The 25,032-nt window shown below is 45.6% G+C and overlaps 1 protein-coding gene across 1 annotated transcript in view; it reads right to left on the bottom strand.

The window, feature by feature from the left end:
- Window positions 1–25,032, bottom strand: part of SEC31B (SEC31 homolog B, COPII component) — a 1,335,991-nt gene that overhangs the window by 474,631 nt on the left and 836,328 nt on the right. Inside the window, exon 17 of the mRNA XM_086922250.1 lies at window positions 18,691–18,858. Coding sequence (XP_086778376.1) covers window positions 18,691–18,858 — 168 coding nt within the window. The remainder of the gene's footprint in view (window positions 1–18,690; window positions 18,859–25,032) is intronic.

Genomic DNA, 25,032 nt, shown 5'->3' with positions numbered 1-25,032 from the left:
CCATGGAGCAGAGGGAGATTCTCTGCGTGACATAGCAATACTGGCCGGCGCTGTAGAGTCCACTACTTTGCTTATCCACAAGTTCAGAGATACAGCATCGGAGTTTACATCAGAGGTAAGGGGTATGGGTTTTTTTCGAAGTGCTGGACACAGTATGTCCGCTGTTAGATTGTCCCATTTTCTCCGCACATAAGATCGTTTACCTATGATCTTAGATTGGGAGGGGATTGAGATGGCCATGGTGATTAAGTAGTGGTCCGTCCAAAGCAGTGGTAGCGGAGAGATGGCTGTTGTGTTCAATATGTTGGAAAAGAACAGATCCAACATATGCCCCGCCCGATGCGTGGGGCCAGCAACAGCTTGAGTTAGATTGGCCGATTGCAGGGTAGAGATAAGATGAGTGGCCTGTGGGCATTTAGGGCTGTCAGCGTGCAGATTAAAATCGCCGGCTACAATATAGTAGGAGTGGTCTAACGAATTTAGGACTATATAGTCCATAAGCTCACACAAGGCTGATGTCGGACAGTCCGGGGGTCTGTAAATAACTAGGCCTGTAAGAGACAGTTGGGGGGTAATTTGGAGGCAGAAGTGTAACCCCTCAATGCTTGTGAATGTGGTGGGAGTGGAGGACAACAAAGTATATTTCTCGTTGTAGATGAAAGCCACTCCACCACCTCTTCGGCCTTCCTTTCTATTAGAAAAACTCATTTTAAAGCCTGGCGGGATCGCTAGCGAAGTGGATGCCATGTTGTCTTCATTGAGCCATGTCTCTGTAAGGCACAAGGCATCCCATTGTGAGTCCGTTATAAGCAAGCATAAATCATCTGCATGCTTGGGAAGGGATCTGCAATTAAGTAGACCGATCCTGAGCTGGATAGAGGAGGTGTTACGGGATGATTTATTAGCTATTTTGAGAGGTGAGGTTGTTTGAGAAGGGACGATGCCTAGAGACTTTTGGCAGCGAGGGCAATGGGGAGGGAGATCCAGAGTCGTCAGATTGAGCTCAGGCGACTGACAGATAGTGGCAACATTCAGTGACCGTAGCTCCGTGCCAGACCAGACTATCCTTTGTTTGTGTGCAAGGGCACAGGCAGCATGGCTGGCGCTGGTCGCGATCCGGCCGCGGACGGGCGCAGACGGGCTTGCCTTAGGCGCTCCCGCTGCGCTCGTCCGCTGCGCTTCCTCCAGTTACACATTATATAGTGTAGGGAGGCGGGGGGGCGTGGCCAGAAAGGGGGCGTGGCCTCGTTACACGCGGTCAATGGCGGCGGCCAGAGGGCGTTTTGACTAAGTGAGGGGGGCGCTGCTCCTAATCAGCAGGCTCCCAGGACAGTGTACAGAAGGTCTACAGGTCGGATAGTCTTTATAAAAACACAACACAGTAATTTATCAACACTCAAAAGGTAAAAATTGTTTTAAAAGTAATCAGGAAATGCAGCTCCCGGCTATTCGCCTCAGGAGTAGGAGTCTTTGCAAATGCGCTCGTATTCGGCGCTTTTAACTCGGCGGGGGGGCGTGGCCAGAAAGGGGGCGTGGCCTCGTTACACGCGGTCAATGGCGGCGGCCAGAGGGCGTTTTGACTAAGTGAGGGGGGCGCTGCTCCTAATCAGCAGGCTCCCAGGACAGTGTACAGAAGGTTTACAGGTCGGATAGTCTTTATAAAAACACAACACAGTAATTTATCAACACTCAAAAGGTAAAAATTGTTTTAAAAGTAATCAGGAAGTGCAGCTCCCGGCTATTCGCCTCAGGAGTAGGAGTCTTTGCAAATGCGCATGTGCTCGGCGCTTTTAACTCGGCGGGGGGGGGGCGTGGCCAGAAAGGGGGCGTGGCCTCGTTACACGCGGTCAATGGCGGCGGCCAGAGGGCGTTTTGACTAAGTGAGGGGGGCGCTGCTCCTAATCAGCAGGCTCCCAGGACAGTGTACAGAAGGTCTACAGGTCGGATAGTCTTTATAAAAACACAACACAGTAATTTATCAACACTCAAAAGGTAAAAATTGTTTTAAAAGTAATCAGGAAGTGCAGCTCCCGGCTATTCGCCTCAGGAGTAGGAGTCTTTGTCAATAATGCAATGTATAAATTTTCCATGTATACAAGACATGTTACGTCCTTGCAAAACCATTATACCTTGACGCAATACATTTGTAGATTAAATGAATTTCTACCAATATGATGACACAACTATACTGCCCTCAATGACTTGCTATAACTGTAAATACCATGTATGTCTGCCCTTAGTCCACTGTACATAATAAGGTTAGAAAACTGTGAGAAATGTAAACAATTTGTATATATGTCTTTTCCAATATACTCTACATAATATGTCTGTGTTTGTAATCTTATCCATGTCTGCCCTTAGTCCACTGTACATAATAAGGTTGTCCCCATTAGAAAACTGTGAGAAATGTAAATAATTTGTATATATGTCTTTTCTAATATATTGTACATAATATGTCTGTGTTTGTAATCTCATCCATATATCTTTTTATTACTTATAGAACAATAGACGGTCACCTGAAGAAGGCTCAAGAGCCGAAACGCGCGTAGTGGTGTCTACCGCTTTGCCTTCATCACTGTATATATGTTTCATGTCTATTGATTTTGTATTTTCTCTTTTGTATTTTTTATTTCAAGACTATATAAATTTAAACACATAATCACTTATAAAAACCATATATAAAAAATAGTAGAAAACAAAGAAAAAATAATCAATAATAATAAACAATAAAGCTTTATCAGAAATAATTTGTTTATTGGGTTCTGTACACAAGTGGACTTAATATACTGTTCATTCCAGGTTTTCATTTACAAAAAACCATAAACTAAATTATCTAATCATTGTCTGTCACTTGGCTATAGACCTTTCCTAACTCTGTCTCTTCCCTATGTATAGCAAGTGCAACTGAATTATATAGGGGTCCCCTTTTTCCAAATACAGAGAACAACCCTGCCACTATTCTCTCAGCAGTAATCATTGATCTTATGTGTCTGCCTGTCTGTCACTTAGCTATAACTTCCCTTTTAATAATTTCTAGAATGATCACAGCACCTTTAGCTCACGTATATATAACGCAGCAGTTAGCAGTAATAATCACGCTACAAAATACAAGCACCTGGCCCTCCAATGGGGAACCGAGACCTTAGCAAAACTTCCATTGGTATAGATACCCTAATGGTAAACTGTATCTTTGTTTCTTGACTCTTGATGTTTCAGAAGTTCTATTTTCTTCATTTATCCGGGGGCAACAACATTTTCGGGCCACTGTAGATACAACTTTCTCACTCGGTCCTGACGAAGCGCCCAGGATCCCCTTGAGACCATTAAAGCGCGAAACATGTTGACCAGAACATATGCCCACTAGGGACATAAAGTTACCCAGCTACCAAGGGACATAATTCCCCTTAAAGCAGCACCATACGCTTTGTTTTAATAATGACAGAGGGATCACCTTAATAAAAATTAATCACTCTCCCTCCAGCCATTTTTTAATACAACTTCTAGGACTTCACTGCCACTTACACCTATACAGCTTCATCAAAAGATCTCAGAAAAAGAGACCCTTCGGGGGACCCGTAGGGCATTGCAGCGCAGGCCCAACTAGGAGCAAAAGTCCAATGATGAAGCATGACATCCTTCGGGGTGTGTGAAATCATCAAGATGAGGACACACTGCCCCCCACAATTAGAGTAGCACAGGACAAGAGTACTTCTTACTTCCCTTCTTTTTTTTCTCTCTACTTAGGAACGGTGACTCCCTTTTGGTATAAGTTTAACTTCCGGAGCACGGGTCACCGGACCTTTTGAATAACTCCTAGAGTCCCCCTCTTTTGATAAATAGGCTATTTTAACTTAACCTTCAAAATGTAATATATCTGATTCTACTGAAGTGATTTTTTTGTGGTTCTTGAATAATTTTATTCCTTAAAGTTTACTCAATATTTCTAAATTGGTTTGTGAATTTTTTTGTGTTTTCACTTTATTACTGTTTGTTTGCTGCATAAATACTTTACACGTTGTCTCTAAGTTAAGCCTGACTGCTTTTGGGCCAAGCTACCAAAAGGTTAGGCACAGGTTAATTTAGTGACTTTTGTGTTCTTTTTTTTTTTTTTAAGTAAGTAATGCTTTATTGTACAGTTAATAAAAACCATTACAAATAGCTTTTAGCAATAAAAGAAATGGTCAGTTAAAAGAAGAAGGAAACAAATTAAAAAAGGTCGGTATAAAACCATAAAAGGTTGGACAATGTTCATCCAGCATTAAGTACAGATAAGTTTCTGTTTTAAGCAAGAATTTGTACTTCTGTCCGAGCGCTTGCTTCCGGCAAATGGGTTATTCTTTCCCCACCGGGGACGGACCGGCTATCTCCCATAATGATCGTGCCTCTTCTGGGAAATAATTTAATGTTCTTGGTCTATATGGGTCTCTTGCCCGGTCTGAGGACTGGAGGCAGATGATGTTATGTAGGTGATATCGGTGTCCACTTGTGGTCTCGTCGTTTTAAGCCTGGATTCTGCCACTCCGAGATATTTTACCAGTCGGCAGGCCATCTGCACGTCGTCTCCTCTAAAGCAGCTGAAAACTGCTTCTCTGCAGGACCTGATTCCCTTATTTAAGAATAAGGGTCTCAGTAAGTTCTTCCGGTCTTGCTGCAGCTCTTTACAAATCGTTATGAGGTGTGTGATGTTTTCCTCATATATTCCGCACAGGCGGCATTTTGCTGATTTTGGTGGCCGCAGCCATGGGGCCATATGGCCCGCTGCTGGTAACACTCCAAGTCGTAGTTTTAAAAACGATTCTTTTGTTGTTTTGGAGAAGCTGTTCACCAGATACGACTGTGGAGTAAGTTTGTTGTATGTTTGCCCGGTCAGCCAGCCGTGTGCTCTCTTTGCTAGTGAAGCTTTGTCTTGCAGGAGGGTTTCTTTCTTGACGATTTTGTTTATGATTTTTTTGAAGCCTGATGGGCTCCCTTGGAGGTCCCATAGCTGCCTTGCCCCAGGATGATTGATGGCATCCTCCAGGAAATGTCTTGCTGGACTGTTACTTTTACTTTGTAGCTCTTTCCAGAGGAGTGCGTTAAGGGTGTTTTCTTCTCCTCTGCTTATTTTGTACCAGGTCTTAAGGTAAGTTCCCTTTCGTGCAAGTTCTTCTTTGGCCATCCCAAATTCTAGGCGGATCTGCGCCGGTGAGATGTATTTCGGAAGACCGAACATGATGCGCATTGCTTTTGAGACTACTCTATTCAGAGTTCCCGTGTCCCTCCCTCTCATTGCTTCACTTCCATATGTGATAGATGGAATCAGCTTGGATTGGATTACTTGTAGGAAGGGGGCGAGGTTTAGGCCAACGATTTTGTTTTTGAGGTTCCTAAGTGATGCTGCTATCATTAGGCCTCTCCTCTTGATCTCCTCCAGTTGTGGTTTAAAGCTACCCCTATCATCTATAATCACTCCCAGATAACAATATTTGTTTGTGGTCTCCAGTTTGTTCGAGTCCAAGTGCCATCTAAATGGTAAATTTTTCTTACGATAATTAAGGGGCATGATTTTTGTTTTACTGTAGTTAATACAGAGTTTATTGGCTTTGGAGTATTCCGCAGTGATATCAAGGAGCCTTTGTAGCCCAATCTGTGTCCGACTGATCAGCACCAGGTCATCAGCGTAGAATAGGGAGGAAAGCTGTTTGCCCCCTAATTTTGGAGCATGTGAGTTGTTTGCGTTTAATTTTGTGGATAGTTCGGCCATAAAAAGGTTGAATAGGGTTGGCGCTAACACGCAGCCTTGTTTTACACCTGTGTGGGTTTGAATTTTCTTAGTTAAGAATTCTCCAGGGCCTAGTTTGACCTGCACCCACGTGTCACTGTGCAGGAGGATTAGCTGGTTCAGTAGATCGTCTGGGATGTTCATTCTTTTCAGTTTTTTCCACAACAGGTTTCTGTCTACCCGGTCGAATGCAGCGCTACAGTCTATGAAGCACAGGTACAAGGGATAATTCCCTTCTTGCGCTGAGTCGATCAGTAATGACAGGGCTAGGATATTGGTAGATGTCCCCATGTTTTTCCTGAAGCTGGTTTGGTTGAACGGGATTGTTGAAGTTTCTTCTACCCATAGAGTTAGTTCCTGAAGTAAGAGGCCTGCGTAGTACTTGGCCTCGTTGTCTAGAAGGGCTATTAGCCGGTAACTTTTAGGATCCTTTCTGTCTCCTTTTTTGTATATTGGGGATATTATTGCCCCCCTCCAGGATTGTGGGATTGTGGATGATTGCCAGATTTTTTCGAACATTGGTTTGAGATTAGTTGCCCAGTATTTTGGGTCCTGCTTAAATATTATTGGTGGTATTCCATTAGGGCCGGGGGCTCCGTCTCTTCTGCCTTTTGTAATTCTTTTAATAATTTGTTCCGTCGTGATTATTACAGCTTCGTTCGTTCTCCAATGTTCTTGGTGTAGAGACGGGTATTCGTCCGTCTTTCCATTGTCAGCGCCTGTTTCTTTCCCCCTTCCTTTATTCTCACTAAAGTGAGTGCTGAAATAGATTATCCAGTCATCCTCTGTCACCTGTGAGTCAATCCCTCGATTTTTTCCATTGATCTGAGCATTGATCTTTTGCCAGAACTGCGCACTGCGACTTTTGTGGTCAACACTGACAAGGATTGTGGTTGTTGCTAGGCTAGGGTTTTCACCTCCCTTCAACCAATTACTCAATTTCTCACACTTATTACCAACTCTTTAAGATTTACACAGAATGCCCTTTACAATGTCGTACCCATACCCCTAGGAGGGGTGGCTTGGAGTACAATTTTACCAAGCAGCTATGCCTTGCCTCCTAGAGGAGTGGTCCCTGGAACAAAATGAAAAAACAAAGGTGCTTTACACCAAGTGACTGAAAGCCACATCTGGAAAGGGCTGGCTGCGTAGGGACCAAATGCTGTTGGGCCTATACTCCTCTCCTGTCACTAGCTTCACATTGAAAACGTTGGGGAAATAAAACATGGCCTCAGGACCTAGCCTTTATTATTATTTGAGGGAGAGAAAATACTGACATTTAAACAAATAAAAACAGAATGGGTTCTACCAGAGATAGAGGGCCCGATTCACAGATGAAATCTGAGACAAAATTCTAAACTTACTACTTTTGGTATTCAAAGAAGGTATTGAGTAGTAGTAAAGTTAGGATTTTGTCCTAAGTCTGCCTTAAGTCTGTCTGAAGTCAAACTTAAGACATAATCTTACATTTACAGTCCAGGTCTGTGGGTGCCGGTCCTAGTTCATACCCTAACAGACAGGAAGTGAGAGGACATACTATATGGAGCATGTACCAAAGCCCACTCAGCAGTAGCTAAAGAAACAATGTTGAAGATACAATCTTATTAATATTACAACCCAGTTAGGGTCCATAACAAGGCACCTAAAAAATCAGACCTATGCTGGTGGCGCTTGCGGAAAGCTGGCCAGATACTACACAGAAATTTAAAATGACCTTGATGGGATCACAGGCTGGGCAATTCAGTTCTTCACAGCATACACTTTATTAGGCCTTCCCAATCAACAGACATTCCTAAGCTGCTCACAACGGGGCAAATGTTGCTGGCTCGAACACCAGGTGATTCTCTCCCACTGGACGTCAGACAAAATCACAGAGCATCGAGTGTGGCTCCACCGCCTGTGGTACATGATGGGCAGGGGAAAGATAACCATGGCGCTAACATACGCGGATGAGGAGTTTGCTGTATAATGGGCTCCCTTAATCACATACCTCTCCAAGGAGTTCAGAGCGCATATGCCCACGATAACTGAAGGTGCTCACATTTTAGAATCGCAATAAAGAACCCCCCCCCCCTAGTGAACAACACACAGCACCCACAGCTGGCCAAAGACAGTAAGAAAATCGAATAACGGTAGGGTAAAAGACAAGAAAGAGACTCAATTTATATAAACGTCTCCTCAAAGTATGTCATTTCCTATATAGGTTTTTGAAAGGTGGGGGGGGAGATGACTAGGAAATCCTTAATTTCAGAACTACTACATAGCAAGGCAGACTTTGGGCTGTAGGTAGATGCGCAGTGTTATTAAATTTAGAAAATGCCAATAAAGTTCCATAAAATATATACAGAGTACATGTGCACAGATAAATATTCTCTCTCTCCTCATAATGTTTGATGTATGGAGTACGATGCCACACTCTAGGATGCAGTTCTTATTTGAATGATTGAGGGGTTATTTTACAACTGAAAAGTATCCAGAATCTACATACTGTCACTTTCAGATCTTCATCTCCTTATAAGCAAGCTATATAGGAAGCAATTATTTTTTATTGCTTCGACCCCACACTAGCAAATCCAACAGGTTCGGATTTAGCACGCTAAATAGCATCTTTGCATGCAACACAGACAAGCAGCATTAGTAAATGCCTATGGTTACATTCTTTGTCACTTTAAAGCCAGACTTTGTTATGTAAATCAATAAGCCACTACTTTTAGTCTACAGCTCATATGTGTATATGATTCAGTCAGATGAGACCTTGCATGAAAACAAGCATTACCAAAGCCAATTGGTTTTGCTTAGCCAATGATGAGTGGGCATTATCTTCTTTGCCAATGCTTGAGCGGCCATATTAAAAATATACACTATATAGTTTTCAAAACTTTCAGTCAGTCAAATATTCTTTATTTCGATCATAGATCATAAAAGATACATAGTAACCATCCAAATCAATACATAAAAACATTATCCAATAGCACTATTAATAAATACAAGTATAAAAATTTAAGGGGGGCGTTGCTTAGCCAGCGAGCATGCTAGTCGTGTAGAGCGCGAGCTCCGACCAGCCTTGTTGAAATCCTGCAAGAATATCCTGCCCTGGTCCTTGTAAACAGATCCAGACGATCCGGATCGGTGCCAGACCCCAGTGGCCATCCCCTGACTGCGAGTGGTGGCGTGGGATCGATCCTAGCGGCCAGGGCGTCGCCCGTGCTCGAAGTGCTCCGGAGCGGCCTACACAGCCGGGGCCTCGATTTTGGCGTGGCCCAAAGACTGGGAGCGGTTGTGCCGCGGGCGGAGGCGGCGCGGACCCGTCGCATCATCCGAGGGTCCGGAGCTTTCACGGACAGCACCTCATGCGGAACGACGGCGGGTGGTGCTAGATGAGCTGAGTCCAGCGGAGGCCCCAGTTGGGTGTCACCAGATACACACGGAGCGGTGGAGTTATCGAGTGGACGTGGAGCGGTGGCGCCTGCTCACTGAAGGGCGCGACTGGACGGATAAGAGACGCTACTGATACCCCAGGTCAGTGCTACCACGAGTGGGGCCGTGGCGGCTGTGGACCATTACTCGGGGGTCGTGTCGGGCCCTGGTGTGACGCTGTTGGTGGCGCTGAGCCTGGATTGATCTCGAAACCGGCGACGCGGGGTGTGCGTGCCGCTTGGTGCAGCCGGGGCCTACTCGCCGCCTTTGTAGACGCTTGTGGAGGGCCCGATACCTCCTCCCCCCCTGCCATCTCTGGGGCGGGAGTCGGACGGTTGGCGGCCATATTTGAACTTGGGGCCTTGTGGCGTGATTGAGCCGCGCACCGAGAGCAACTTGACGAGAGGCGGCCAGAGTAAGCAGGGGCCCATTGATAAATTCACGGAGGCGGCCGGCGCGAAGGGAGCACCGGCGCAGGTACCAGACAATGCAGCACTCATGGCGGCGATCACACAATCCCGGTACGTCCTAGACGGCAAGATTGGGGCAGTGGGCTCAGACGTCATGTTTCTCCGACAAGATCTGCAGAACGCTGTGGAGCGTATTGCTGGCACGGAGACACCCATAACAGAGGTAGAGGAAGATGATTCCTCCCTGAAGAAGAGAGTCCTCGTCCTTGAAAGAACGCAGAAGGGCCTTGTCCAAAGGGCAGAGGAGGCGGAGGGACGGGCACGGCGTAGTAACCTAAGGTTTATTGGCTTCCCGGAGGACTGTGAGAAAGGCAACGCAGAGAGCTTCCTGACACAATGGCTAGAGAGCTGGATTCCACCTGATGTTCTTTCCCGCTGCTTTGTGATTGAGAGGGCCCATCGGGCGCTGACACAAAAACCGCCGGCTGGCGCGCGCCCGCGCCCGCGCCCCAAGATTGCTAAACTTCTGAACTATGCTGACAGGGATACGATCCTTAAGCAGGCGAGGCTAAAGGGCAAGCTAATATAGGACAACGCCAATATCCTGATCTTTCCTGATTATACCAAACAAGTGCAACAACAACGCCAATCCTTCGCTACGGCCAAGGCCCGTCTCAGGGGTCTGCAGCTGCAGTACGCACTGCTCTATCCTGCGAGGCTGCGGTTGATATTTCAGTCCCGCACCTTCTTCTTCGACACCCCGGAGGAGGTTTTCCGATGGACAGATGAGACTGTTAAAATTCGACCCAACACGGCGAAGGGAGGGGAGTCTGACTCCTCTATGAGTAATTTGGCCGGGGGAGGCCAGGAGGGTCGGCGTAAGTGCAGTGGACGTTCGCGTTCAAACCGTAGCTCAAAATCTAGATCACCCACGCGTTGAGATGAGGAAGCTCCGGAAGTTCAGGAAGATGTGCCTTGACAATTGAGAGACCTGACTAATGACTTGCTTGAATGTTTGATTTAAAGTGACCAGTCACAATGCTCTCGAGGCTGGCGACCCACAGGGTTTGGTTGGGAGGGGGCGACGGCCTAGTTCCATATGGGCTGCTGCGAAGGGTTCAGTTGGAGGGGTTGGTACTTGGCTCCCAGTTCACGACAGGTGCTTCCATGTTTGGGAGGTGGGGGGTGGGCAGGGAGAAGTTGGGGGTTGGTTTCGAGGGAAGGGGAGAGGGTTTGCTCTAATACTACTGCCTGCTGACTGTTTTCAAGGTTGCCAGGGTTGCCGGCGCAGGGAGAGGCTGTAACACATTGCACAACACAAATGGCTGTGGATGGTGAGGGAGTGCGGTTAGGCCCGGGCGGGACACGGATCATGTTCTGGAATGTGAGGGGCTTGCTGAATAAAGTGAAGCGGGGGGCTGCTTTTGCATGGGCTAAGAGGAGGGAGACGGACATACTCCTCCTGCAAGAAACTCATTTGCTCGGTACCAAGGCGATGTGCCTTCAGAGAAATGGGTTCATACACACATACCACTCAGGGTTCACGAGAGGATCACGGGGGGTGGCGGTCCTTATTCACCGTAGGGTCCCTTTTACTCACAAACGCACATGCACTGACCCGCAGGGCAGATTTGTTTTTGTTCATGGAGAAATTAGAGGTGACCCAGTCCTTATTGGTAGCGTGTACGCCCCGCCCCCGCTACAATGGCCCTTAGTCAAGAAACTCCTTTCCTTATGGGTGGACATGCCAGAAGCCGGTAGTGGGAGGGGATTGGAACGACGTGATGGATGTCGCAAGTGATAGGTGGCGCAGCGCTGATGGCTATCGTGGCGCTGCGGGAGGGGACAGTCACACATCTCGGTTGCGGGCCCTTGTCACAGGTCTTGATTGGGTGGACACATGGAGACACAAGCATGGCTCGCGCAGAGAGAACACATATTTTTCTGCAGCACGAGACTCCTTCTCTAGGCTTGATTACATTTTCGTTCCGAGGGGTATGGCGAATAGGATACTGTCTGCTGAAATCCTGCCAAGGGCGCTGTCTGATCATTCGCCGGTTTACGTAATACTTGTTACTGGAAGAGCCCGGCAGCCCTTCAGATGGCGGTTGTCACTGTGGCAACTGATGCAGGGGCCTTACCAGGCCCATATGACGTGTGAACTTGCTCATTTCCTATCTGTGAACGTGGGCACGGTGGACTCCGCGGCGATGCTCTGTAAATGTAAATGTAAATGTAAATGTATGAAGCTTGTATAGCGCATGACTTACCCTGGGGCATCTCCGCGCTTGCTTAGGGAACCCGTCCTGGTATTCCCCTGTAAGATAACCCTGGCAGGGTATCCACAAGGTAAAAGCCAGGCATCCCACCGCGAGGGGCCGATGTGGAGATTAAGCAAGCTATTGCCCAGAGTCGCAGAGTGTGAACCCGTAAGTCGAGAAGGCACCGGAGCGAGAATTATCGAGTCCGTGGAATCATTGAGCCCAAGACCCGCCGAGGCGGAGAATTGAACCCTGGTCCAGGGCCGAACTCAAGCTCCAGGTCTGCCGCCTCTAACCCCTGAGCCACACTTCTCCACTCTGGGAGGCGATGAAGCCTACGCTGCGCTGGGTGGACATCTCATGGTGCGCGGCAGCGCGTAAGGAGAGGCGTAGGGACCTAGTGCGGCGCGAGGCCGACATGGAGGCGCTGGAACGCAGGAGCAGAGAGGAGGGCGGGGGGCCTGCCAGAAGACAGCTGGTTCTAGCTCAGCAACAATACTCTGCAGTGCTTCTGGACGAAGCCAGACAGGCTTGGCTGGCTACGCGTAGTCGCATATATCAATGGGGCGATAAGTCCAGTAAGATGCTGCATCGATTATGCCAGGGCGTCATGCACGCCCAACCCCTGCCCCATATAGTTGGACTCAAAGGGGAGCCCCTTTTGGAGTTGGCGGCGTTAGCCGAAAGCTTTGCTACCTATTATGAGGCCCTCTACGCGCCACGGGAATGTTTGGAAGCGGAGGTAGTACAGCGATTTATTGATGACCTGCCGCCTAGGGCCGTCACAGATGAGGCACATGAGATATTAGACCGCCCTCTGACAGACGAGGAGCTCGCCACAGCGCTGGATGAACTGAACCCGGGAAAAGCTCCAGGGCCGAATGGGTTCCCTAGTGAGTTTTTTAAACGCTACATGACCCAGTTAAGCCCACATTTCCGCCCCGTCATAGAAGAGGCACAGGAGAACGGCTCGCTGCCACCAGACTGGCGCCATGCGGAGGTAGTGGGTTTTTTTAAGCCAGGGCGACCCCCAGAGACTCATGCATCCTATCGTCCGATATCTCTGCTCAATACAGAGGCCAAGATACTAGCCAAGGCCCTCGCCAATAGACTCAAGCCGTATATTACTGACCTGGTGCATCCTGACCAGGCTGGTTTTATGCCACAGCGGGCTACTCGCCATAATATACGACGGGCGCAGGCGCGGTTTCGGCCTGGCGAAGGCTGGGGGAACAGGCTGCACTGTTCTTAGCTGACATGGACAGGGCATTTGATTCCCTGAGCTGGACGTATCTGTTTGCTCTTTTGGGGCGTCTCAATCTGGGCCCTCACTTCTTGGCGTATGTACGGCTCCTGTATACAGATCTCACGGCGGCGGTGCGAGTGGGGGGGGGGGGGAGATTTCCTAGCTCCTTTCGGCTCGAGCGTGGGACGAGACAGGGCTGCCCCCTCTCCCCTTATCTATTTGCCCTTGCTATGGAGCCCCTTGCGGCGTGGGTGCGGATAGATGCTCAGCTCAGGGGATTCCAGTGGGCGGGTGGCATAACGGATAGAATAGCACTATACGCTGACGACGTGCTGTTTTTCCTCACTGACCTGGAGCGCTCGGGGCCTAGGATCCTGCGAATCCTGCAAATCTTTTGTGAAACATCTGGATTATATTTGAATCCTCGGAAATCTACATTATGGATTCTGGGCGGCCCGCAGCCTGTTGGGGACTGGGCGGGAGAGCTCCAGATGGCGACAAACGGAGTGAAATACTTGGGAGTGTTCCTGTCAGAGGACGCATCCGCTGCTATGGAGCGTAACATTATTCTGGTATGGGAGCGCACCCGAGACGACATTAAGGTCTGGTCCAAAATGCCTCTTTCCATTCATGGTCGGTCGGCCATCTTCAAGATGGTGGCGCTCCCACATTTGATCTACCAATTGCATAATCACCCAGTCCTGATTGCGCTGAGTTGGTTCAGGCACCTAAACTCGGCGCTCAGCCGGTTTCTGTGGGAGGGGGGTACGGCCCGGATTGCCCTGCGGACCTGCTTCCGGTCAACCTATACCGGGGGCCTGGCCACTTCAGATGTTCTTTCCTATTACCAGGCGTCCCACTTATTGGTCCTGAACAACTGGTGGTATGCGGACAGACGTGACCCCGCCTACGCGGTCGAGAGGGCTTTGATGGGTACAGCGTCCGTCCATACACTATTATACTCGGCGCCTCTCAGGAAATCTCTGCCATCCGTCACACAGGTGGTTTTTAGATCTGGAGGCAGATGCTACGTAGAATGGGTTGGTGGAACGTGCTAACCCAGGAGACCCCGCTGTGGCACAATGGCCGCCTGCCCCAGTTGGACACCTTGATGGGCTTGCGGGGATGGGATGCGATCGGCATCTCAACCTTAGGTGACGTTATGTCAGGGGGCGTGCTCAAGTCCTTTGATGACCTGCGCGTAGAATACGAAATGCAGAGAACCCAGTTCTATAAATATCTCCAATTCCGACATGCTTTGACGTCCTATATAGTGGGGTTGGATGACCTGCCCGATAGAGGCAAAACTTTTTATGGGGGGAGTTACCCGACAAGAAACTGTCCCGTATATACCAAACCGTGGCCCGACACTGCACCACTGACCTGCAGCACCTCAGAACAAGATGGGAACAAGACGTGGGTGAACTAGATGAGGAGGACTGGAGAGCCCTAGGGGAGCTGCAATATCCACGCGCCTGCGACTCATCCAATTTAGGTACCTACACCGCACATATTGTACTAGGCAGCGCTTATGGAAGGCGGGTCTAATTGCGTCCCCGGATTGCCTTAGGTGTAGGACGGAGGTTGGAACGCTACTACATACAGTGTGGGAATGCAGGGCGTTGCAGCGATTCTGGACGGGAGTGCTTCGGTGTTTGGACGAAGTCCTAGCCTGGGTGCTTCAAAGAGATCCTAAACTGATTCTGCTGCATGTCATGGCTGGGGTGGGAGGAAACAGGTACAAACGCCATTTGCTTCTATTGGGATTAACATTGGCGAAACGAGACATTGCGCGTTCATGGAAAGCGCCCCAGGCTCCCTCTCTGGCGGCGTGGAAGCGGGGCATGGACTTCTGCATGGGGATGGAGCAGCCAGTCTTTGTGGCCAGGGGATGCCCGCTCAAACATTATAGGGTTTGGAAACGGTGGGCGGACTATCGTGGTCTAGAACTGGACCCGCCTCACGAGGACACCACAGACCAGCCTCGGATTTAGCCGGACTACCTTGGCAATACCGAACAATTGTCAGTGCATGTGATATATCGTGCACTGAATGTGTTTTATCTAAGCAGAGCAGGCAGCAGCGCGCAGGGGGTGGGGGGGGGGGGGGCTGGAGTTGTGGGTGGTGGAGGGAAGGGGGGGAGGGACCAGTTCATTGTATCCTTGATTTGCATTTCTTTCCTTTTTTCTATAATGTAACTAAAGAAAATTACTGCATATGTGTTTGGATTAATGATGATGGTGATCGACTCTGGGTGTCAGAGCATTACAGAATATATGCTTAATTTGCACTCAATAAAAATCTAATTAAAAAAAAGTATAAACATTTAAAAACTGTACAACATTAAAAACACTTAGATACTGTTCATAAGTCATTTCCACAGATAAGAATTTTTTTTACAGATAAGATCTTCTTCGCCACATAGCATCAATAAAGCGTGAAACTGAGAATACAACTGGGGTAGAAGTATTACTCTTAAGTATTCTAAGGGCCTCTTTGTAAAGTCTAAATCCCAAGTTTTTGTTAAGTTGGATAGGCCAACGTTGCCGTATGGTTTTATAAGTCGGGCAAAAAAAGAAAACATGGGACTCAGATTCTTCTTTTGGCCCCGCACGCTGGACATTCTACTGTATTGGTGGGCGACCACTTATTGGAGAAGACCCTAACCGGAAGTGTTCCCTATCTAAATTGTAGATAATATTTCCTCGCTGTGGGAGACAAAATGTCATCTAAGAATGGTTTGACTATATAAGCGTCTTTAAGATTAAAAAACTGAACTGTAAGTGGGCTCAGAGGAGAATTACCAAGGATTCAACACGCGACAACTGGGCGCAGACAACGGCAGGATTATACCAAAGGTCAGGCAAGTCTAGTCTCGCACACTCCTTTTTTATAAAAACAAGCCAAAGTATTCTCTCTGACCCAGGGAGGGCTAATAACTCTTCCAAGGCTGATCTAAAATGAATGAATTCAGGAGTCACCCACAACCTACGCCAATAAATTATGGGGCCTAGGGCAACTTCCTCTTCTAAAGGTCTAATACCGAGGTCCATTCTCAACGGGGTGAGGGGGGTACTGAGTGGGAGAGCCAACACCACCCACAGGGCGATGGCCCCACAATTCAGCTCCGTATAGGATTGCTCCCCTAGCTTGGGCGTTATGAATTTCAATCATCGATGCAACTGGCTTGGATGTGGACTCTCGTGCAATTTTAAAATACCATCCCTTAACTGGGCTAGTCTAAGTTTGGCCTTTGCCAATTGGGGGGCCCAGTCAATTTTCTCCGTAAGAGTGATACCCAGGTAATCCAAAACAGTCACCCTGTCCAAAGCTATGCCATTCAAAGAGGGATTGGGACATCTGGTCTTAGTTGGATTACAGACCATGAATTTTTTTGTGTATTAATCTCCAACCCCCTTATATGACAAAAATTTGCAAAGCTGTCCGGGGCACGTTGGATTCCCATGGGAGATTTTGACAACAGAAGAGTGTCATCTGCAAACATTAGTGCCACCACCTGTTCCCCTCTCATTTTTGGGGCGTCAATGTCTTTAGCACTTTAAGGTGGGCTATCAAAGCATTAATAAAAAGACAAAATAAGGTTGCTGCAAGTACGCACCCCTGTCTAACTCCTCTGTTGACTGGGATTTTGGTTGTGAGACTACCCCATTTACCACTACTAACTTGGGCATAGTTATCAGAATGGAGTCTCCTGGTGATATTAAGAGATCAGTAGGTACCCCCATATCCTCCAAAACATCCCACACAATTTTACGGGGCACCAGATCAAAGGCCGTTTTGAGGTCAACAAAAATTAAGTAGAGGCTGCCACCCTCTACTCTCACCGTCTTCCAGTAAAGTAGTTGAAACCTTAATAACTGGTCGATTGTGGAGGTCTTTTCCCTAAAACCAGCCTGAAAAGGGCTGAGAATCTGCCGTTCTTCCATCCAATACTGGAGCCGATCGAGAATGATACGTGAGAATAGTTTTTGACTCGCATCGATCAAACTGATCGAACGATAATTGAGCGGGAGAAGTGGGGAGCCTTTTTTGAAGACTGGTATGGTCTCGGCTCCTACCCATATGGCAGGTAATTTGGCGCCCTGTAATATAGCATTAAACAACAGATAAAAATAGGGGACCCAAATCCCAGTTCAAAACTTTCAAGATGGACACTGTGTTGGGTGATGCAATGTGCATTGCGTAAGCATGTCACCCAATCCAATAGCCACCTTGAAATTATAGAAATAATTGTTTTTCTATGTATTTGTAACATGGTCAGTTTCAGCTACTGACTTTGCCAATGCTAGTATATTTTATAAGCCCCTGGCACTGGCAAAGCCAATAGGGTCTACAACCATAGTGTAGGAGCTGGTGGTGGGGAAGGAAGACAATTTATTTTTAAAAAGTGAGAGGGCACCAAAATGCCCAGAAAAGTAGAGTGAGACAACATCCAAGGCAGCGTAAGACTGCCATTTGGCACCGGGTATGCTGCTGAAGAAGCATTAGGCATGCCGCAGAGAAGCAATAGTCTATGGGGAACAAGCAGGCAAAGGGTAGCACTCTCCACACTTACTAGGCCAAGAGTAAAGGGAGGACTAGCGGTACCTGATTTTGAGTGCTATTATCTTGCAGCACAATTACAATGGCTCACGAAGTGGATGGCAAGCAGAATAAGAAGGACAGCAGCACAGGGGGACATGACGCCAAGCCTGAGGCTATTGTTGCGAGTGCTGTTAAGACTCCCCATAAAAGGCCGAAAAATTACCACAGAACTGAAAATAGCGCAAAAGTGTTGGAACAGGAACTTACGAATATCCAAGACTAAGTGCCCCTATGCCCCGGATATCCAACTGATTATTGGCGAAGCACTATGTCATAGAGGGGACTGGCGCAGACTTGGAGGCCTGTGGAGAGTTTAGGGTGTCCACAACGGGAGACATATATGATGAAGGCAACCTGATCCCATTTAACGACTTTAGAGAAAGGTATGACATACCTGGGGGGATTTCTTGTTACATACTGCCCTCACAGCAGCGATACAAAACACAGGGGGAAGGGACTCGCAGAAGCACAGACGCCGGCGGGATGCCAGTATGCAGTAACTGCAGCGGGAACCTCTAGAGATAGGATGAGCGGGCGCAAGAAAAAGCAACCATTCAAGGACAAGACATGCACTCCAATGGAGTGCTAAACAACTTAAAGTCAAGCAACAAAAGTACCATAACGCCAACAGTATAAGGATACACCTTACTCATTCAAAAGCTAGGGTAAACAGGCTATGATCATGGGAAGGGAAAAACACAAACTAAAGGGAAAAGTCTTTAAATAAAGTACAGGCAACACATATTTTTCAAGTTAACCATCTAATCATAAGCAAAAGCAGGCATGAAGCCCACTCGGTGTAGTATTTTATACAATGCTGTCTGCAAACGACAGCTGGAACTGTCTGTGGAAAGAAAGCAAAAACATCTATTTGTGAAACTATGCATTCTGACCAATCGTTAGGTCAATATAATTTTCCAAGCGCTACAAGCAGTTTTGTAAAAATAAACAAACTTTTAACCAGTTATTAGCAATACAAAATATACTCACCTGCAGGAGGTGGGGGAAGGTTAGTGGATGCAAAATGCTTTGAGGAAGGCGATCCAGGCCCTCCAGGAGGTAAGCCTACTCCTGCTTGATGACTGAAGACAGGCACAGCAGTAGTTGCAGAGGTAGGTATTTGGCAACTCATGGGGAGTGAACGAGAAGCAGGCTGTGCTGTATTGTGAAAGAGGATAAAACAGATGATGGGGCTAATGGGGCTAATGAAGAAATAAAGAGAATAAACTTCAGACAAGAAGTCACTGGGTACAATAGTTCTTGAAAATAACATTGAATAGGAAAACCAGGCTGAAGACTTGCTACTAAAAGTCACAGAGAAAAAACTAAATACTGAATTAGTCATTTGCGCAATTTATTACAGTTTTGCCTAAAACACAAACTAAATTCCTGTAAGACTCCATGCATAGTTCCTTCATACGGACAAAGCTACACAAATCTATTCACCGCTTCGCAGACATGGACTTTCAAAAGGTCTAGGAATACTACGGCTTAAGTGTAAAATGCAGCATTGCAAATAGATGTAGAAAGAGATTAAGCATAGGTACAGTGTGAGAAAGACACACAGTATGGTAGTACCAATTTAAGAGTAACACACTTAGCTCAATGAAGTAGTAATATCACATAGTACAACGAATAGTGAAGTACAAGCTACTTACCTTTGGTAATGCCTTATCTGATAAAGGCTATCTAGCCGCAGATTCCTTACCTTAGAATTATTCTCAGACGTCAGACTAGACACTGAATCTTTTTCATGGGCAGTACCCCTTCCCGCCGGTAGGTGCGCTGTTTGGCTTTGCATGGTGTAGTTGCCGTCATCTGCGCCGGAACGTACACAGTGTCTATATAGGCTGAACCGCAGCATGCTGACATTTTCTTTTCGTGACTTTCCATGCCAGGAGCTATACCATCCCCAGAGGCAGGTATGCGGACCAAATTCACCTGAGAAAGTCCTGCAGGACTGAACGGGCAAAATCCCCATTCTCTAAGGATCTGACTATCCAGGCATTCATTTTTTGTGAACATGTGCAAGGAGGTTCACATTTCTGCTTGGCAGATTTCCACGACCTGAACTCTGCATGCTACCACAGTTTTCGCTCTGGTGGAGTGATCATTTAAACCCTCAGGGTGTTGCTTCTTAGCCAATGCGTAGCAGATCTTGATACAGAGCACAATCCATCTGGAGATGGTCAGCTTGTGCACGGCCTGTCATTTTTGCGCTCAGACATACCCCACGAAGAGTTGGTTGTCACCCCGGAACTCCTATGTGCAGTAAAAGTAGATCGCTGATGTTCTTTTTTGAGTCCAACCGGTGAAGTTGCTCCTCTTCATTTGAGGGATGTGGCGAAGAATAAAAAGTAGGCTGAATGATGGACTGGCTTACGTGAAAGGGAGTGACCACTTTTGGCAGAAAGGAAGCTTCTGTACGAGGCAACAGTTTGTCTGGTATTTGTTGAAGTAGGGGGCTTGGATGATGAAGCCTGAAACTCACTGACACTCTGGGTAAATGTTATAGCCATGAGAAAGGCCGTCTTGAATGTAAGGAGCCTGAGGAAACAATTGTGCAAAGGCTCATGTTGCATTACTGACCGCTTTATCTGAGGCCTCGTGGACATTCTTCGTCGTGAGCCGTAGCTCGATAGCTCCTCTGTTCTCGCACTCTGCATTCCAAGCGACGGAGAGAAGCAACGCGCATTGAATCATCACGCATTTCACGTAAATGCGCATCGCGTCATCACGTAGCTGGCGGCCATTTTATGTTTACTGGTTTCCATGGTAACACACATATTCCTGTGTGCCGATTCGGAAGAAATAATCCCGAGTGCCGTTTCTCTTGAGATTAAAGCCCTCAATTACGAGAAGTACATTTTAAGCTGAAATCTAGCTTATTTTGGTCAGCGGGAAAACAAAGTAAGTCATGTGCACGTGCAGTGTGGGAAATGAATTATTATTATTTTTTTGGGGTTTTCTGACATTGAATCTATCTCTCAAAAATCGCCTGGAACAGGGATACTTACTGGAACAGGGATACTTACTGCAGCAATTTAATTATTCTTTTGGAGTCCATATTTTCTTAGTGACAATTATATTTTTAAAAACTCAATTTATTTTTCAACATGCAATTTGATCCACCAGAAAAGTTTCTTCAAAACAAAGGCGACCCTCCCATTCCTTGGACACGATGGAAGGAGGAATTCTTCAATTATATGAAGGCCATCGATGGTGAACGTATGGGGTCGGAAAGGAAAAAGAGCATTTTGCTACATTGCATTGGTTCAGAAGGACAAATGGTGTTTAGAGCATTACCACCCATTGCACCTGCAGAGGGTGAGGGTGATGGTTCAAATGTGTATAAGGAAGCATTACTCAGATTGGAGAAAAGATTTAAACCGGTATCAAATATTGCCTTAAATAGGTATAAGTTTTACACACGCGTACAACATGATTTGGAATCGTTTGACGATTTCATCACTGCATTAAGATCATTATCTATACACTGTAATTTTGGTAATATGTGTGATGAAATGTTGAGAGACCAAATCATTGTTCATGTAAAAAATAAGAAAACCCAAGAACGCCTGTGGGAGTTGGGGGATCCAAAACTGTAAGAAGCAATTTCGATGGCTAAATCACTGGAACAATCTGAAAAATGGATGTTGACTGTTAAAAAACATACAGAGCAGAAATCTAATACTCTTGATGAAGTGTGTTTGGTTAAACAAACAGATGGTCAACTGACTGAAAATCACATCTTTCACAAAATGCTTCCAAAGATATTAATTCTGGGCAGTTTAAAAGATTTGACAGGAATGTTACATGTTATAAGTGTGGTAGTAAAGGACATGTTGCTTCATATGCTGGGTGTCCTGCCATAAATAAGGAGTGTAGGAAATGTGGTAGATTGGGTCACTTTTCTAATGTATGCAGAGATGTCAGGAAATGTGTTCAAAACACCAGGAACAAAATAGCTTATGCTTCTGAAGATAATGTGTAGACATGTAGTTGCTCTTGTGCTACTGGATCGTCTTGTTCTGAGGAAAAAAAAGGATTTGTTGTTTATCTTTCTGAAGAGGTGATTTGTGTCAATGCAGGTTTGGAGGATTGCTCTATTAAAAAACCGGTCTGTGAAATGTTTGTTTTGGGTTTGAAAATTGATCTCATGGCGGATTCAGGTTCCCCGTAGACCATAGTTACTAAGGACTATTTTGAGGAACAGTTAGGTTCTGTTTTGGATTTGAACAACAATATGCCACCTGATGTTTGTCCTTTGAGTTTTAATGGTACAAAGATGGACATGTTAGGTTTCTTTCCAGTTGATCTCACTTTTAGATCTAGATGTGTTAGTGTAAAACTATATGTAGCAGTTAAAGGTGTCAATGTGGTAGGTTGGAAAGACCAGTGGAAATTTGGAATCATACTCAATCCTCATGCTAAAGATCCAATATCTTTGGATAATTCATTTGAGGGTGACAAAGTGTCTTCAATTGTGTCTCAAAGGAAGGCTGATTTGGTCAAATCAGAGTTTGAGGATGTTTTTTCTGACAAGTTGGGAAGGGTTCAAAATTTTTCTCACCAGATAAAACTTAAAATGGGTGTTTCTCCAGTTAAACAGAGATTAAGAGGCGTGCCAATAAATGTTAGAGAAGAACTCAAAAAAAATTTGGATGAGTTAGTTTCAGAAGGCATTATTGAACCAATTGAGTCGGCAGAGTGGGTTTCTCCCATCGTTTTGGTGAGGAAACCTGATAAAAGTTTGAGGATGTGTGTCGATCTAAGAGCTTTAAACACTGCGATTATTGTGGATTGTCATCCCCTTCCCAATATAAATGAAGTGGTATCTATGTTGGAGGGAGCTAAAGTCTTTTCCACCCTCTACTTGTGATCTGCTTATCATCAAATTCCTTTGACTGAAGATTCCAAGTGCCTCACGGCATTCATCACTCCTCAAGGGCTGTATCAATATACTAGGATGCCGTTTGGTTTGGCATCTGCAGCCTCTGTTTTTCAAAGGGTTATGTTTAATATTTTTAGGGACGTTGATAAGTTTGTCAAGTGTTTCCAAGACGATATCCTTATTTATTCTGCTAACACTGAAGAACATGTTGTACATTTGCGTTGTGTGTGTGAGAAACTGAGGAGAAGTGGTTTGACTCTAAAGTCTAGTAAGTGTAAGTTGTTTCAAGACTCTGTTGAATATCTTGGCCACACTTTATCTGGTGATGGTGTAATACCAAAAAAGTCTAATGTTGAGGGTATTAGCAATGCTCCTCCTCCGTCCAACAAGGAACAGTTACTTTTTTTCGCAGGTATGTGCGAATATTATAGCAAATTTGTTAATAATTTTACGGCAAAAATGGAACAGCTTAGGAAACTTCTCAGACATAATAATGTTTTTGAATGGGGTACTGAACAGCAGTCTACTTTTGATAATATTAAATTGGAAATTTTACATGCCCCCACACTTAAGCCTTTCTGCTTAAACAAGCAATGTATTATTACAGTGGATGCAAGTATGTATGGAATTGGTTCAGTTTTATCTCAGAAATCTGGTAAAGAAGAATGGAATGTTTGTTTTGCTTCACGTACATTAAATGAATGTGAACGTAAGTATGCTGTCATAGAGAAAGAGCTTATAGCGTGGGTTTGGGCGATTGAACATTTCAGGAACTATATTTGGGGTAGCAAATGTATTTTGAAAACAGATCACAAGCCTCTTGTAAATATCCTTTCCCCTAGTGGGGGGTGGAATTCAACTGCACGTATCGTCAGATTGACATCTAAGTTACAAGAGTACTGTTTCACACCTGAATATGTTCCTGGAAAAAAAAATGTAATTGCTGATTTCATGTCTCGTCTTCCTTGCCAAAATTCTTCAAATGATATCTCTGATGATACTGATGTGGTCACATGTTTACAAGATGTTTTGTTGGGAACGTTTGAAGATATCTCTGAGGAATCTTGGGCTCTTGCAGATAATCAAGATCTTTCTTTACAGGCAATTAAGAAATTTATCTTGGAGGGCTGGCCTGACAAGAAAAATTTAACAGAAGATTTCATGCCTATGTTCAAAGTGTATGATGAGTTAGAGCTAGAAAACAATTTTGTTTTCAAGTCTGGAAAATGTGTTCCACCTTTTCCAATGCAGAGTGTTATTTTAAAATTGGCCCACAGAACGCATCCAGGCATGTCTGCAATGAAACGTTTAATAAGGAATTACTTTTGGTGGCCAGGTTTGGATCGTATGGTTGATCGGAAAGTGAGGGAATGTTTGGTTTGTATGGGTAGTGAGAAAATGTTAAAAGTTAATGTTCCTCCTTTGAAAACTACACCCTGGCCAACTGATCCTTGGAAAAAGATAGCATTTGACATCTCTGGTCCTTTTATGTGCTTACCTTCTGATTCCCGATATGCTTTTGTTCTCATTGATTACCACTCTAAATGGCCTGAGGTTAAATTTGTTTCTACAGCTTCAACCTCTAATGTTATTGAATTCTTTAAAGAAGTCTTTTCAAGAGAAGGTTGTCCCTCTACCCCTGTCTCTGATAATGGAGTTCAGTTAACTTCTTCAGAGATGGGGGATTTTCTCAAACGACAGAACATTATTTATCATACTGTGTCTGTTTATGAACCTCATGAAAATGGTTTAGTTGAGCGTTTCAACAGGGTGTTGAAGGGTTTCATTTCTGAGGTTATTAAGTCTGGATCTGATTGGAAAAATGTTTTGAGGGAAAAACTCTGGTTGTATCGCATAACTCCACACTCAACCACTGAGGTTAGTCCTTTCCATCTTCTTAAAAGGCGTGATCCTGCCTCTAATATTTGTCCTTGGTGGATTAAAGAGAAATGTTCTGGTAAACCTTTCTCTGAAGTTGTTATCAAGGATGTTGCTCATAAGGTTGCAGTTAAACAGGCCAAATCCAAAGAGTGGTATGATTGTAAGTGGAATACTAAAAATTCAAATTTATCTGTGGGAGACTGGATTAGAATTAGGAGGCCTGGTTTTCTTACCAAGTGTTCAGCTAAATTTGGTAAGCCTATGAAGATTGTTAAGCTTTTCACTAATAGTGTAATCACACAGGATGGCAAATTGTGGAACATTAAGCGAGTGGCTAAATGCCCTAATTGCAATGATAATAACGTTTCTGTTCCACAACAGAATTATGCAGATTCCATTGCTTCTAGGATTAAGTCTTCTTCACGTCCTAAGTCTGTTCCAAGAAGATTTGCTGATTTTGTTTCCTAATTCATAATTTCTTACATTGTTTCCTTTTGTGTTTCTCTCCTTTCTTTCTCTCTCTTTTCCCTCTATTTTTCTTTTGTATTGAGGGAGAT

Source organism: Lissotriton vulgaris, chromosome 5, assembly GCF_964263255.1.
Source record: "Lissotriton vulgaris chromosome 5, aLisVul1.2, whole genome shotgun sequence".
NCBI classification, from domain to species: domain Eukaryota; kingdom Metazoa; phylum Chordata; class Amphibia; order Caudata; family Salamandridae; genus Lissotriton; species Lissotriton vulgaris.
This window is presented reverse-complemented; position numbering and strand designations above follow the sequence as displayed.